The sequence below is a fragment of the Fundulus heteroclitus genome, unplaced genomic scaffold, assembly GCF_011125445.2.
Source record: "Fundulus heteroclitus isolate FHET01 unplaced genomic scaffold, MU-UCD_Fhet_4.1 scaffold_95, whole genome shotgun sequence".
Classification (NCBI taxonomy): Eukaryota; Metazoa; Chordata; class Actinopteri; order Cyprinodontiformes; family Fundulidae; genus Fundulus; species Fundulus heteroclitus.
In genome coordinates this window covers 262,959-278,581 of record NW_023397417.1, presented here as the reverse complement: position 1 = coordinate 278,581, position 15,623 = coordinate 262,959, and the positions used below count along the sequence as shown (strand labels likewise).

The window sequence follows — 15,623 nt, the reverse complement described above, 5'->3', positions numbered from 1 at the left end:
GATTTTTATATATTTTACCAGTCTTCATTTTTACAGTATACAGTCTTTATGGCGTGACTTCTGTTATCTGGATGCTGTGCAGACAGATGCTAGTGGAATATATAAAAATGAAGCAAAACAAACTGAAAAATGCACTTACAATATGTGCTACCAGCAAGGTTGAAAACCGCACTAGAACGCCCCCTGATGGATATTTTATGTTGTTTTGATGATGCAAAAAGGAAAAAATATAGATCCAAGTTGGTGGAACGCAACGCCGAACAGTTGTGGAATTAAGCTGATTGGCTTCTTTTACGTTGTGTTTCAAACAAAATTTGTTCTTTAGCAGTGGTTGGAGGCCACTCTTCAATAAACAAGTAAAAAAGAAGTTTGGTTATTGGAGCGTCGCTGTCTGTCTAGCTGCTGAAATTAAATCGAAAACTCAGGATGAGGACAGCACATAATATATATATATATCATATGTAAATGTATCACATTGTCTACATCAATTTTTTTGTTAATGAATAATTTTTGTAATAAACATGTTGATTCTAGTTTGAAGCAATATAGTAAAAGAAAATTGTGATAAGTCTCTAACTTCACTCATGAGAACTAAAGGGAGTTAAAATCTTCAGTAAAAATTGTATGAGAAATTTTCTCTCAACAATAACGGTATTAATCCTAACAGTTTTCCAAAGCTTCATGAAAATCTACAAATGCTGTCAGGTTTATGGCACAATTCAGCAGAAAGATAAGTAATAAATGTTCATTTTAATATTAACAGGTTCCAGCAGATTTATTGTTGATATTAGCATACAACACTTTGACTTTGGTGCATATTAAACATCAAGAACTTACGTTGTGATCTGTAAGTAGATTTTGTCATGTTTTTTTTTGGTAGGCTTTTGGCCCACATGCAGAACACTCAGGAGGCTGGGAAATATTTAAGATGTTTATTTTCAAAAAACAATAACTGGAGGTTGGAGGTCCCGGGCTGGGGTCTGATTCTTCAGCTGTGTAGCAGAGGATGACAAGGCAGTTAGAGGTGGAATGGATTAAGGGAATTTTCAAATGAAATTGTTTGCTTACTGAAGGAGATGAGTGGAATCGCCAGGGAGGAATGAGTGGAGTCTGAGGAGTGGCAGTGGTGAACGATTAGGTGCCCGTTCTCCAGAGGTGGAACAGTTGGAGGGTGAGCAGGGTTCGACCAGGGCATGGAACTCAGGAGAAGGCCAGGAGGAAGCCGGCAGGAAACACAGCAGGGGATGTCCTTGTTGATTTGAGTTTAGTTGAGAGTGAACCGGGGAGCTTCTGGAGACGGGATCCAGAACACAAAGGCTACCTGAGAAGGAGTACAAGAGATGGTAAGGCAAATCCTCTTGGTACAATTGCAAGAGGCTAACAGGCTAGAGGCATACCACATAAAGGTTAACACTCTGGTGTTGAAGTGCTGGCATCAAGCTCCTTTTAAGCCTCCTGCCTGATGAGGTAACGAGCTGCACCTGTCAGGCCTCAGTCACCCTGCTCTCAAAGGCCACCTGTGGAGACTGAAGGAAGCAGCAGCCAAAAGCAGGGGGAGAAACCCCCAGACTCCAACACAAACATTGAAAATAGCTTTAATGCTTTCATTGTAATAAGAAAGTCTTTATTTTTATGGTGGGAAGAATGTTTTAAACATTGATTTTTCTTCCACTTTCTAAGCTTTAAACATGTATTGGTTTTCCTGACTCATCAGTTCTCAGTTTAGTGTAACAACAGTGTTACTTCAAAAAAATCAGACCAGCCAACCCTGATCCATTCCAGTGTGTTTCCCTCAGCTTGTCTGATCCAGTAAACGAGAAATCAGAAGATCTGACTGAGGGTCTCTGAGAGACGATGAAGACTCATTTACCTGGAAATCTGTTCAAAGACAAACTATTTACAATCATCTGAAACAGGAGAACTCAGATACCTGAATCCAAGCATAGCAGACAGCAACCAACAGATGAACCACGTGTTGACAGGATCCCTGGAAAACAGGAAATCTCAAACCACAATAATGTCTTTTTTATCTCTCTACTTTTGTCTCTAGATCATACAGAGAAAGAAAGTATTTTCTTTCCTTGTCAAGATTTTAATACAAACTCAGAAAGATATTTATAGATTTGATAGACATGTATGCACATTGATGCAGGCTCTGTTGTTTTTATAGCCTTTTTTCTGCTAGTTTTTGTCTGTTTCAGATCTGAATCAAACAGGGTGACAGACTGAATTTTCATTGCAAGCTGTCATCTCCAACCCATCAATTAGTAAACAAGTCTGTATGTCAAAGTCTCATCAATCTCACTCTGCACAAATTTAATTCCTGAACAAGATGAAGACGGTCTCACTTCTAACGAAAAGCTTCAGTTTAAAATTTCTATTAATATGTTGCCCTGCGACAGACTGGCAACCTGTCCAGGGTGTACCCCGCCTCTCGCCCAGTGAACGCTGGAGATAGGCACCAGCACCCCCGTGACCCCATGAGGGATTAAGCGGTTTGGAAAATGGATGGATGGATGGATAGATGAAATATAATGGCATTTAAAATCTATTGCTGTAGATACCATCATATGCTTTAATAAAACCATATAATACAAGTTAATCCTGATTCAACAGTAATTGCTACTTTATCACTACAGCTCACCTTTGTTATGCCTCTCTGCTGGTATCAGCTGCATCCGTCAGGCCCTTATAAATAATGTATTTCATGCATTGTAATTTTACTCTTTTGGTTTTCTTAACATCTGGATTTGACACAGAAAAGAAAAAGCATTTGTTTGTGTGTAATCATTTTAAACAAAGATTATTCCTGATACGTGGGATTGCTAGTCTCTGACACAGACACAGATTCATCAAAAAGAAAATAAATGCAAAGTCTACCTTCCTTTTGGTGTTACTTTGTTCTATTTGCTTTTAAAATGTGACTTAATATTAACCAAGACAGAAAACTGCATTTCTTTTATAGAACAGCAGAAATTTATTTGAGGTCTAAGAGCGCCTCTTCTGGTCATTTAGTAGTAATAGACGTGTTCAGGTTCTGAGGGGTTTTTGTACAGCTCTGCTGCTTGTTGTCTCACTGTGTCACTGTGTCACTGTCGTCTACTCTAGCACAGTAATACACAGCAGAGTCTTCAGGCTGCATATTCTGTCCGTTTAGAGTCACTGTGCTGCTGGAGGTGTCTACGTCGATACTGAACTTGTTCTTCAGTGAATCTTTGTAGCGTGAATTTCCATAAATATCGTTCATCCCAATCCACTCCAGTCCTTTCCCTGCAGCCTGTCTGATCCAAGCTGTCCAGTCGCTCAGATCATAAGAGACCTGACAGCTGATGGTCAGACGTTGACCTGGCTGCACAGTCACAGAGGCTGGCTGTGTCAGCTGTTCACACTTCACACCTGTAGAGGAAAATGTTAAGTTTATAATTACCACATAAACAGTGATCAGTCAGTTTATTGTGATCATGCTGTAAAAGTTTCTGCCTCAGTGAGACTCACAGGATCCAGCAACCAGCAGCAGCAGCAGAGCTACAGAGAACATTTTTGTGTTGAAGTTGATCTGATGGGAGTTTTTCTTCTTCTGCAGCTGACAGCATCAGACCAAGACTTTAAACCAGAACACTTCATTTGCATGGTGACGATCCTGCCTCTCAGGATCTTTGACCACATATTGCAGGAAGTGCTGTCCTTTATCACAGCATCCAGAAACAGTAACTCTGAAAGTACAATGTTTATGTTAATATTGTGTTTTTCATCATCTGAACTGATTTATTGCCATTTTGTTGTGTACTCTATTGATCATGATGTAGTTTATTCAAGTATATTAAAGTTTACCACGTGGTGGGTTTAACAGCGCATGGATTATTAGTTTTCCAAAATGTATAGGATGATTCTGAAGTTTGAATTTTGCTAAAAGATTTTAGCTTTGTTCATGGATTTTGTTCAGAAGACTAAAACAGGGTTAGAAGCTTCAAAAGAAGGTATTTTAGAAAATGGTAATAAAATACTTTTGGCACAGAGTCCTACACTCAACAGGTAACAGCAGATGTGCTGCAGGAATTAATAGTTAATAGTTTCACAGTGTGACCGGACTTTTTGAGTTGCAGTTTCTCTACATTTAAATAGTTTGAATATTTCCTTGAAAGAATATAAAGAACATTTTTTGGAAGTTCACAGAAGTTGAATTCTTTGATGCTAAAGCAGTGGTAAGGCAGGTTTATTTGTATAGAACATTTCAGAAATAAAATCTATGTTTTATAGGTCTTGCCATACTCAGATATTAGGTTTGTCGTCTGGATATTGCCATAAGGTTCACTATTTCATGTTTTACTTCATGTTTATTCAATTTTCGCTTTTCTTTTTTCTTTTAATTTTATTTTTATTATTTAGTAGCAGTACTGCAAGAAAAGAAAATAATAGTAATAATAATAATAATAACCCCTATGTGAGAAATGTCCATGTTTAATCAAATCATTCCAAATCATTCATGCATGTCATGCTTCTGGGCCCATACCTTTTCAGCATGAAATCAAACCTCCCACCCTGGGGCAAGGCTTGACCCTGAGAACTCTGCCTTTGACCCGTTACACGGACTCTTCTGCATCCAGACTTTTTTTTTTGTATGTTTTTATTTATTTTATCCTTTTTTTGTGTTTTTATTATTATTTTCTACTCGTCCTTAGCACGACCGACCAACTAAATGAAAGGCCTCACATCTGATGGTCGGCTTTTTGGTATAATGGTCGGGGTCCCAACTTATCAAAGCTGCGAACGTCTTCGCAACAGTCAAGGACTTAAGCATCCCTGCCGCTTTCATCCACAACAGAAGTGGACAGCCTCTTGTACAAACCCAAGACAAGAGGACTTTAATGGACCAGCTGCAAACTGCTCAGCCGGTCACCCGTTCTTCAGGTGAAAATCATTCTGCCCCTCCTCCTCCCAGCATGAGAGTCTGTATTTCAGCTGAAAATGTATTTTAATTAAATTTTGAATTTTAGTTTAATGTTAAAACCTTAGTCACTGTTCTGTATTGCGAATCCTGTTTTATATGCCTTAAGGATTAAATATAATTTATTATGTCTACCGGCTTTTACTTTTACTACCTTTTAGGTTTACAGTTTTAAATTTTAAAATTTCTCGAGGTATACTTTAAATGGGGTTTAAATTTTAAAAGCTTGCAAGCATTTTTGAGTAATTGTGTTTGTTTTTAAAAGAGCTGGAAAATAATCCCCTTACCGTCTCATGAAAGAAAGGTTCGGATCTTCGCGCCGACGCCCAGAGACGCTCCGAGACCAGGAGCTCCTCCATGTCCCTTGAAAATCCATTCAGGGTACCAGAGGCCGGATAACCTCTCCGGGTTGGCCAAAGCAGCTCCTGTCCCCGGACTCCCCAGCCCGTCGGTCGGAGATCTTGTTCGTTTACGGCAAATTGTTATGGGAGTTTTGGGTGGAATATTAAACAATAGTAACTGAGTTCCCATCTTTACTAAATGAGGAGACGGCGGTGATAAAGTTCCAGCACTTTTATTGAGAAACAGAGCAGAGATTCACATAGATGGGAAGTAAATCGCATCCCACGGTCCCGCTGCAGTCTGCGTCTGCCCTGTCTCTGCCTGCCTCGCTTTTCGGGCTTCCCCTAATACTGCACCGTGGCCTTGGTTTGAGACATAACAAAGACAGTCTATCATAGACAATAATCATTCTACACAGCATTCAGCCTTGCACTCAGCAACAGTGGATCTTATACACAGCCATCATGTCTCCAGGCCTCCTATGTCCGAGTGGTGTGAGGCCATAGTGACTTCAGAATAATAATTCTTATAACAATGTGCTATACGTTTTTTTCTCATTACTGTATTTCTTTACCTTTTGTCTCTTAGTTAACTGTTACCTTCATTTGTCCATGTAGTTTTGTGTTTTTTGTTGTCAGTTTATGTCCTTGTATTTTTCTTGAGCTCCATTCATGTTTATTTCAGTCTGAACCCTCTACCATAGCTCCAGCCAATTTACTTCATTCACCTGCTGATGTGAATAATGTTTAAGTCATTTCACCTGGGACTCTATTTATTTATTTCTGCCTCCCATAGTCACCTTGTCTGCCTGTTTTTGACCTTGTCTCAAGTTTTTCCGATTTTCCATGTTTGCCCTGCCCTTGCTGGACACCTCATCGGCTCTCTGACTGTGGACATGACCTTAGACTGCTCTGACCATAATTCATGCCCAGCCCCTTTGTTGTTGTCTGCCTTCTCCTGTCTGTCATCTCCTGCTGTGAACAACCTGCTCCAATCTGGGCATTTTCCTCCCCATATCTGATTTTGTTTGTTTTGTTTTAAAAATAAACCTTTAAAGCGCAACTGCGTGTCTAGCTTGAATATCGCGTTCTCTGATCTGAAGTTCATAACACATCATTAAATATTTCTTTCAATCAAGCCCCAAATAATTTAAAAACAGGGTACTATTCTGGCAGACCAGCAAAACTGTTGCCATGTTTTAGATCTACAATGATTTGCACATCCTTTTTTTAAAAAACCTTTGACTACTTTGTTTGATTAAAATTTTGCATTAGCAGTTTGAATTTAACAATATATTTGTGATTTTAATAGAATTTTTTTCACCATGAGAACTTTGACTCGATAATTTTGGTCAATGTGACAAAAAATTTGAACAGACTCAGAGTCTCTACAAGGTTTTTCATATCTGGACTAGACTAAATGGACTCCATACTCTGTCCTGTAGAACCTGATGTGATGGAAATAGAAGAGCTACAGGTGAAAATAACATGGGAGATGACAAATGTTCTGACATTTATTGATCACTGTAACATTCAAAATTTAAAAACAAAAGAATGTACATTCTAGAAAGAGGCCATCAAAGGGAACAATGAGTGTGTTCCTCATCCTGAAACTGGAGACATTGATTGCAAACCACTCAGCAGGACAGAAATGCACAGCAGAGATTGTTGGTTTGCCTGATAATGGAGAAGGACGGATTTAATGTACTGACAGTGTGTTATAATCCAGCATCTATGTTTCATCGTACCATTAAAAAAAACTCCTTGCATTTAAATTTCACGTGAAAAGACATGTGACATTATAAAATATAAAGGGATGATAAGTTATTTCTATAGTATATCAAAACAGGTCATTTTAGAAAAAAAAAATAAACTTGACTAAGTCATTTTAAAACAAATGGGGTTAAAATGGTAATTCAGACTGGAAAACTCACCTGCATTTCCTGACTGCCTCCTCATGCGCCTGTGATCCAGCCAATCTGCTTCAAGACCTCTTCCTACCTCAGCCAATCATCCTGCAAACTTTGCTTATACAGCCCTCCATCCAAGGATTCTCCTGCTCCACAGATGAGCTTTATCCCACCTCCATCCCATCTCCTCCTTAGCGCTCTCAGGCTCCTCCTTGCTCCCTTGTCCCCTCCGACCTCCCCAGGGGGGAAGATTTCACTAATCCTAATCTGAAAACTCAACGTCCAAGATCATATCCATTCGCATCTCTCAGGTCTTCTGCGGGGTCAGAGCACCAAAGAACTATCGCTGATTTATGTCAATAAATCAAATTGCCTTTTCTGTCTGTGTGACTCTTTCCAGGTTGAATTAGAGAAGGTGTACAAAAATGTGTCATAAAAGAAAAAACAATATATCACTTTTATGTTATACCTTCTACAGCTATTTGTAAAACAGTGAAAAAAGAAAAGCTTTCTGCTGAACAAAGATGAGGTCAACAAACAAGAAAACCCAAAACACGTGTGTTCAGTTAATGTGTCGCTGTTATATCACCATATTTTAGACATTTAAAAAAATAGATAGGCAGTAATACAAACCAAAGCAGTGGTTGATTTATAAGTAAATTATGGGTAATATGAAGAAAGAATTGCTACACAATACCTCCAAAATGCATGAGTGTGCTTACAGGTGATGAGAGAGTCATGGAAAAGCTGCAGCCTCTGATTTTAGCTTCATCTAAACCTTCTACCTGCATGTTAGACCCAATCCCAACCAAGTTGTTTAAGGACATATTCCCTTTGATCAGTGGCTCTATTTTAGACATGATTAATCTATCCTTAGTAAATGGATATGTACCACAGGTTTTGAAAGTAGCTGTTATTAAACCTTTACTTAAGAAACCTTCTCTTGATCAAGATGAGTTAGTAAATTACAGACCTATATCTAATCTTCTTTTCTTATCTAAAATTCTTGAGAAAGTAGTTGCTAATCAACTTTGTGAACATTTACAAAGTAATGACCTACTTGAGGAGTTTCAGTCAGGCTTCAGAGCTCATCATAGCACTGAAACAGCTCTGGTGAAGGTCACTAATGATATTCTCATGGCCTCAGATAATGGACTTGTGTCTATACTTGTCCTGTTAGATCTCAGTGCTGCGTTTGATACAGTTGATCACAATATTCTCCTACAAAGACTTGAACATACTGTAGGGATTAAGGGGAAAGCATTAGGCTGGTTTAAATCTTATCTGTCAGACAGATTCCAATTTGTTCATGTTAATAATAAATCTTCCTCAAACTCTAGGGTCACCTGTGGAGTACCACAGGGTTCAGTCCTTGGACCAATTCTCTTTACTATATATATATGCTTCCGATAGGCAAAATTATCAGACAGCATGGGAATAATTTCCACTGTTATGCTAATGACACTCAGCTATATTTATCCATAAATCCTGATGAATCCAATCAATTACTTCGACTGCAGTCATGTCTTGATGACATCAAAAGCTGGATGACTTTAAATTTCCTGCATCTAAATTCTGACAAGACCGAAGTTTTAATCTTTGGGCCAGAGTCCTCAAAAAATAAACTTCTTAACCAATCACTTAATCTGGGTGGCATTAAACTGGCCTCTGGTAATAAAGTAAAAAATCTTGGTGTTATTTTTGACCAAGACATGTCATTTAAATCCCATATTAAACAGGTTTCCAGAGTTTCCTTTTTTCACCTCCGGAATATCGCCAAAATTAGAAACATTCTGTCCAGGAGTGATGCTGAAAAACTGGTCCATGCATTTGTTACTTCAAGGCTGGACTATTGTAATTCTTTACTATCAGGAATTTCACAAAATGCAGTTCAAAGCCTTCAGCTGATCCAAAATGCTGCAGCAAGAGTTCTGATGAAAATCAACAAGAGGGATCATATTTCTCCAATTTTAGCTTCCCTTCATTGGCTTCCTGTTAAATCAAGAATAGAATTTAAAATTCTTCTTCTAACGTATAAAGCCCTTCATAATCAAGCTCCATCATATATCAGAGCTCTGATTACCCCGTATGTTCCTAACAGAGCACTTCGCTCTCAGACTGCAGGTCTGCTGGTGGTTCCTAGAGTCTCTAAAAGTAGAATGGGAGGCAGATCCTTTAGCTATCAGGCTCCTCTCCTGTGGAACCAACTCCCAGTTTTGGTCCGTGAGGCAGACACCCTGTCTACTTTTAAGACTAGGCTTAAAACTTTTCTTTTTGACAAAAATTATAACTAGTGACTCATGTTACTCTCAGCTACCTTTATAGTTTTACTGCTATAGGCTTAGGTTACTGGAGTATATCAGGATCTAATTTTCTCACTATATTGAGTTCTACTGTTCTTCAATTATGCATTATGTGTTGTCATTTCTGCTTTAACTTTCTGTTCTCTCTCTTTTCTCTTCATAGTAGGTACACCTGGTCTGGCGTTCTGTTAACTGTGACATCATCCAGAGAAGACGGCTCACCCGCTACTACCATCTAATGTAGAACAGATTACTAGATCAATGTGTGCTTCTGTGCTTTTTGTTTCTCTTGTTGTGTCTCTGTTCTGTCTTCTGTAACCCCAGTCGGTCGAGGCAGATGACCGTTCATACTGAGCCCGGTTCTGCCGGAGGTTTTTTTTCCCGTTAATGGGTGGTTTTTCTTCCCACTGTCGCTTCATGCTTGCTCAGTATGAGGGATTGCAGCAAAGCCATGTACAATGCAGATGACTCTTCCTGTGGCTCTACGGTTCCCCAGGAGTGAAAGCTGCTTGTCGGGACTTTGATGCAATCAACTGGTTTCCTTATATAGGACATTTTTGACCAATCTGTATAATCTGACCCAATCTGTATAATATGATTGAACTTGACTTTGTAAAGTGCCTTGAGATGACATGTTTCATGATTTGGCGCTATATAAATAAAATTGAATTGAATTGAATTGAATTGATTTTAGTCCTTCAGTCCTTTTATAGCTGCCTGACAGATCCAAGTGTTGCAGTGAGCGACAAATATTAATATTTGTTTGTTTGTTCTTAATCATACATCAGAATTCAATACATTAGCCATTGTTCTCCCAGACACTTTGAAATTTATTTGAATTTTATGGATATTTCTATCTTTTGATTGCAGCTCTAATGTGGATGAAACAATCCCAGGAGCACTGAGATGATCATTCAGACAAAGCTTATTTCACTTCCTTTCAGTCAAACAGCCATTTTCTAACAATCTAAATTTCAGACAATATTTGTTTTATTCTTTTTTAACTTTTCATTTGAGTGAAATGTTCTCCTATCTGTGTGATAACATTACAAATAACATTTACTTTTAAGAGTTCAACAATGAATTGTGTTGGAGCGCCTCCTCTGGTCGTTTCATATAACCTGTTCCGACTCTGAGGGGTTTTTGTACAGCTGTGCTGCTGGTTTGTGTCACTGTGGTCGTTTCTGGCACAGTAATACACAGCAGAGTCCTCAGGCTGCATATTCTGTCCATTCAGAGTCACTGTTTTACTGGAAGTGTCTAAGTCAATACTGAACTTGTTCTTCAGTGAGTCTTTGTAGTCTGAACCTCCAGTATATTTCCCCCCAATCCACTCCAGTCCTTTCCCTGCAGGCTGTCTGATCCAGTCAGTTGCATAGCTGCTCATAGAATAAGAGACCTGACAGCTGATGGTCAGACGTTGACCTGGGTGAACAGTCACAGAGGCTGGCTGTGTCAGCTGTTCACACTTCACACCTGTGGAGAAGCACATTAAAACTATATCATTACCAGCAGGGAATATTCGGTTCGATGATGCCACACATATCTTTGCCTCATTGAGACTCACAGGATCCAGCAGCCAGCAGCAGCAGGAGAGCTACAGAGAACATTTTTGTGTTGAAGTTGATCTGATGGGAGTTTCTCTTCTTCTGCAGCAGACAGCATCAGATCATCTCTATAAAACGTGACACTTCTGATTTGCATGATACCAAACCAGCTACATCAGAAACACATAATGGAAAGGTTTTTTTTACACAGTAGTGATCAACAGGAGGCACAGTATGCTTGTTTTTAAAATACCTGTCTTTAATTAATAATGTTTTCTTATTTGTGTTCCTTTTTTGATTTTTGTATTCACCAATTTTGATATTACATGAAACACGTGCAACAATCATATCTGAGCTAATGTTATTTTTTTATATTGTCTAGGACTTCTAAAATCAGCTGCTGTTTAATGTTTAAACTTTTATTTTTTAAACCAGTCAGCAAATCTCCAGACAGCCTGAATGGTTTCAGGTCTCATTAACTAGTCTCTTAAACCCACAAGTTATTTGGCTTTCAGAGATTTTTGTGCAAGTCAACAAAATATTTCTGTTACAATGATTCTCTGTCTGTCTTCAACTACATACTTTGAACATTTTGAGACAGTACATGTTTGTCTTATTGTATTACGACAAAAAAAATCTTCTGTGGTCTGTGTTAAATGTTGGTTCCGAATCTTCAAAGGAACAATATCTTTATATCAATGCCATCGTCTCATGCAGATTTCTGACCTACCTGCAGGGAAACTCTCAGGAACAATAATAAAAACAAAGGTTTAAACGAGTTGTGTGCTTTTCTGTGTTTGTAGTAAAACAATTTTGTTCTTGCATACGTTGTCATATTTGACGGAATTGGATTGAAGCGCAGACAAGAGCTTGGGAGTTGCATGTTGAATAGTGGCGATTTATTTAACAATGAAACAAGGCTTACACAGTGACAGGGAAACAGGAATCAGGAGCACGGCAACAAGAAGATCAGAGCAGAGTAGAAAAATGGATAATGACAGAGGATCTGGCAAATGGTAATGGCTGAGCTGACAACGTATATATATAGGAGGGAAGACAGGAGGAGTAAGAACTGGAACCAATTACACAGGCACGATGAGAAAGATTCAATTAAGCAGAGGGGGAAAAGTGCAGTGAGCTGGAAGGAGCAGAGGGAGAACTGAGGGTCTATCCAAATACCTTTATTGGGTAAGGACTCTTTAGCCAAAATGGAGGTTCATCAGCAGTCGCCATGACAAGTGCTTTCTGAATAGTGCAGTCAGTAAGGAAGGAGGTAGGAAAAGGAGTCTGTATGCTTCCACCTGCGGCTAATTTAGCAAAGAATCCTTGCAGTATCACTTACCAGCCTAAAAGGGATTCCACAATCCTTTGCATGACATGCCGTATAAGCAGAGGCCACTTCACAGAAATTAACAAAAATGGCCGGAGAGTAGAGAACCCACACCATGTAGTTTAATTTCAGAAGGCTGTAGAGCCGGATTTGAATCACATCATGCATGTGTGTTTCCGTCACGTAATGACATCGGAGTTAAAGGCTGTTAGAAAGCGGGGCAGCAGTTTGAAGCTCCTTTCTTTCACACAATAGAGTTCTTACTGTTGACCCATGAAAGATCAAGAATAAAGAGCTATATCAACAAACAGAAGCAGTTATTTATTATATCCATACATTTGATGTATTCTCTTTGTATTGAGACAGCAGAAGAGCATAATAATATTTAATTAGATCCATATTGTTCCAAATGTCCAAATGTTTAATATTTTCCAACTTGTTTTATTTTTATTAGTTTTTTTAAAGTAAACTCAATAATCTGTCTTTTCATGGCAGTATTTTAGTGATTTATTGCTTCTGTACAGCCAGATGAAACAATAATTTGGGTGAGATCGGGGAAAAGCAAAGGTTGCTTTGAGTCAGTCAGGGAGACTCACGGGATCCAGCAGCAGCATCACAACAACAGAGAACATGTTGGTGCTGAAGATGAGCTGAAGGGAGTTTCTCATCTTCTCATAGCGTCACAGAATGTCTTTAAATCAGAATTCTTCAATTTGCAGGTTAACAAACTATCTTGTTAGTATCCTGTTACTCTTAATTTAAGTAATACATAAATCTAACTCACATGAAATTTTTTGGGCAAAAAAAAAAGATGAGATAAACATGGAAGATTAACATGTATTGTGACTGTAAAAGAAATACTACATGATATACTTGATCTCCTTCTAAGCCATTATATATCTCAAAGATATAGTTGCCATCCCTATATATGTCTCATATGACAACTGTCGGGAAATAAATTGTCACCTTCCCAATCCTCTCATTGGGAAGGTGACATAGAAATATAAGCTTTTGACCATCTTTGTTTTGTTGTTCTTGTTGGTTGTGTTAATTAGCTGTTTTAAGTGGTAAACAAAATATGCAATTTTTCACCATGTTGTTGAGCGATTTCCTGTTGCTTATCTGTTGTACAACAAGCATCATAACTTTCTGAAGTTCAGATTTGTTCAACCATAAATTCATTTGTGGTCTAAAAGCGCCTCCTCTGGTTGGTGAGTAATAAAAGTGTTCAGGCGCTGAGGGGTTTTTGTACAGCTGGGCTGCTTCTTTTTATCACTGTGGTCTCTGGCACAGTAATACACAGCAGAGTCTTCAGGCTGCAAATTCTGTCCATTCATAGTCAATATTTTACTGGAAGTGTCTAAGTCGATACTGAACTTGTTCTTCAGTGAGTCTTTGTAGTTTGAACCTCCAGTATATTTGTACCCAATCCACTCCAGTCCTTTCCCTGCAGGCTGTCTGATCCAATGTGTCAAGTAGCTGCTCACAGAATAAGAGACCTGACAGCTGATGGTCAGACGTTGACCTGGCTGCACAGTCAAAGAGGCTGGCTGTGTCAGCTGTTCACACTTCACACCTGCAGAGAAACACATTAAAACTATATCATTACCAACAGGGAATATTCAGTTCAGTCATGCCACACAACGTTTGTCCCGTTGAGACTCACAGGATCCAGCAGCCAGCAGCAGCAGCAGACATAAAGAGAACATGTTGGTGCTGAAGGTGATCTGATGGGAGTTTCTCTTCTGAAGCTGACAGCAACCCATCAAGTCTATAACGCCTGACTCTTCTGATTTGCATAATACCAAACCAGCCACACAAGAATCACATGATAGATTTTTTATGTAGCATTAACGAATGTGATGGCACAGTATGCTTGCATTTATAATACCTATCTTAAATGTCTATGTTCTTCTAATTGTGGTTTTTCTGATTTCTCCATTTAACATTTTCAATATTACATGAAAAACATGCAAGAATGATATCTGAGCTAATGTAAGTTTGTATATCATCCAGGACTTTTGAAACCAGTGTCATGCCATCACAGGTGTTTTTTTTAAGTTATTTAATATTTAATAAAGAACTCTCGTTCTCTTGGGTGTTGTCTGGTGAACATAAGCTCAAACAGCTGATATTAGGACAATAGATGAAAGGGTGATTTGTGCACTGGCATTCTTTTAACAGAAAACTCTGCACATATATGGAATAAATGAGTGACAACTTCTCTTCAAGTTCAAGAATTTATTACCAGAAACAAATGAACATCTAGAGAACATCACTATAGAATGCTGTTTATTCAAATTAACACTATATTTCAATCAACAAACCCTTTCTAATAGGCTAGTGAAACTTAAGTAAAACTACTAAGCAAAATTAAAATTAAAAGTAGCTAAAGAACTATGTACACACAAAAGTGTACAGGACAAATAAGAATATCTGAAAACCATCACAAATATAATTTAGTGAATCTTGGATCACTGAAGATCCAAGTTAAAGAGCCAAAGTTCATCTTAATAAATTTGGAATGAGATAAAATCTGTTTAACTAATTTAGAAACATGTTTGGGATGTGTTCAACCCATTCAAAATGTAAATCTGAGTTAGGCAAAACATTGTATTGGCAAATAATATTTTAAAGAATGATCTGCTTAGTGAAAATAAAGAACTTTTAGGAAACTTGATTTTATAAATGTTAATGTTTCTAGGCTAATAGTGCTAATGCTAACTGACATAGGAAACTCCTTAAAAATACTTTTAAGCTCTATTTTGCTGTAATAAGCGGACCAGAAAAATACAAACATTAATATCCCATTAGTGTACAAAACCCTTTTGGAAGGAAACTTTGTTATAACCGTAACACACCCAAAACACATCAGCAACACATTACCTTGGTCAAATCTTTAAACAAAACAATAAAAACACATTATAAGTAAACCACTTAAATGATTAATCTTTCTCCTGCTTAAGTCTCTGCCAAATCTGTGCCATTGTATCAGTTTTGTTGACTTTGGGCCATCGGGTTGGAAGAAGTTGCTTCAGGGTGAAGCTTATTGTCAGGGCGGCGAGCAAGCAGCTATCTCTGGAGTAAAAGGTCCTTGTTTGTGAACCGGGCTCCAGAGGGCTGCGCTTGAGTCTCCTGCTGGAAACTGTTTGAGTTGGTAGTGAGGAAGTTCAGAGCTGTGGAGGGGGAATGGGGAGTCCCAACATGTTTGGGCAACGTCCAGCCACGCTATTAAACTCTGCAGGTG

At 38.4% G+C, this 15,623-nt stretch overlaps 1 gene segment (V, D, J or C); it reads right to left on the bottom strand.

The window, feature by feature from the left end:
• Positions 1-3,073: 3,073 nt before the first annotated feature.
• On the bottom strand, positions 3,074-11,109 carry LOC118562503. The segment is given in 3 exon segments: positions 3,074-3,319; positions 10,563-10,975; positions 11,067-11,109. Coding segments are annotated over 3 exon segments (702 nt in total).
• Positions 11,110-15,623: the final 4,514 nt, after the last annotated feature.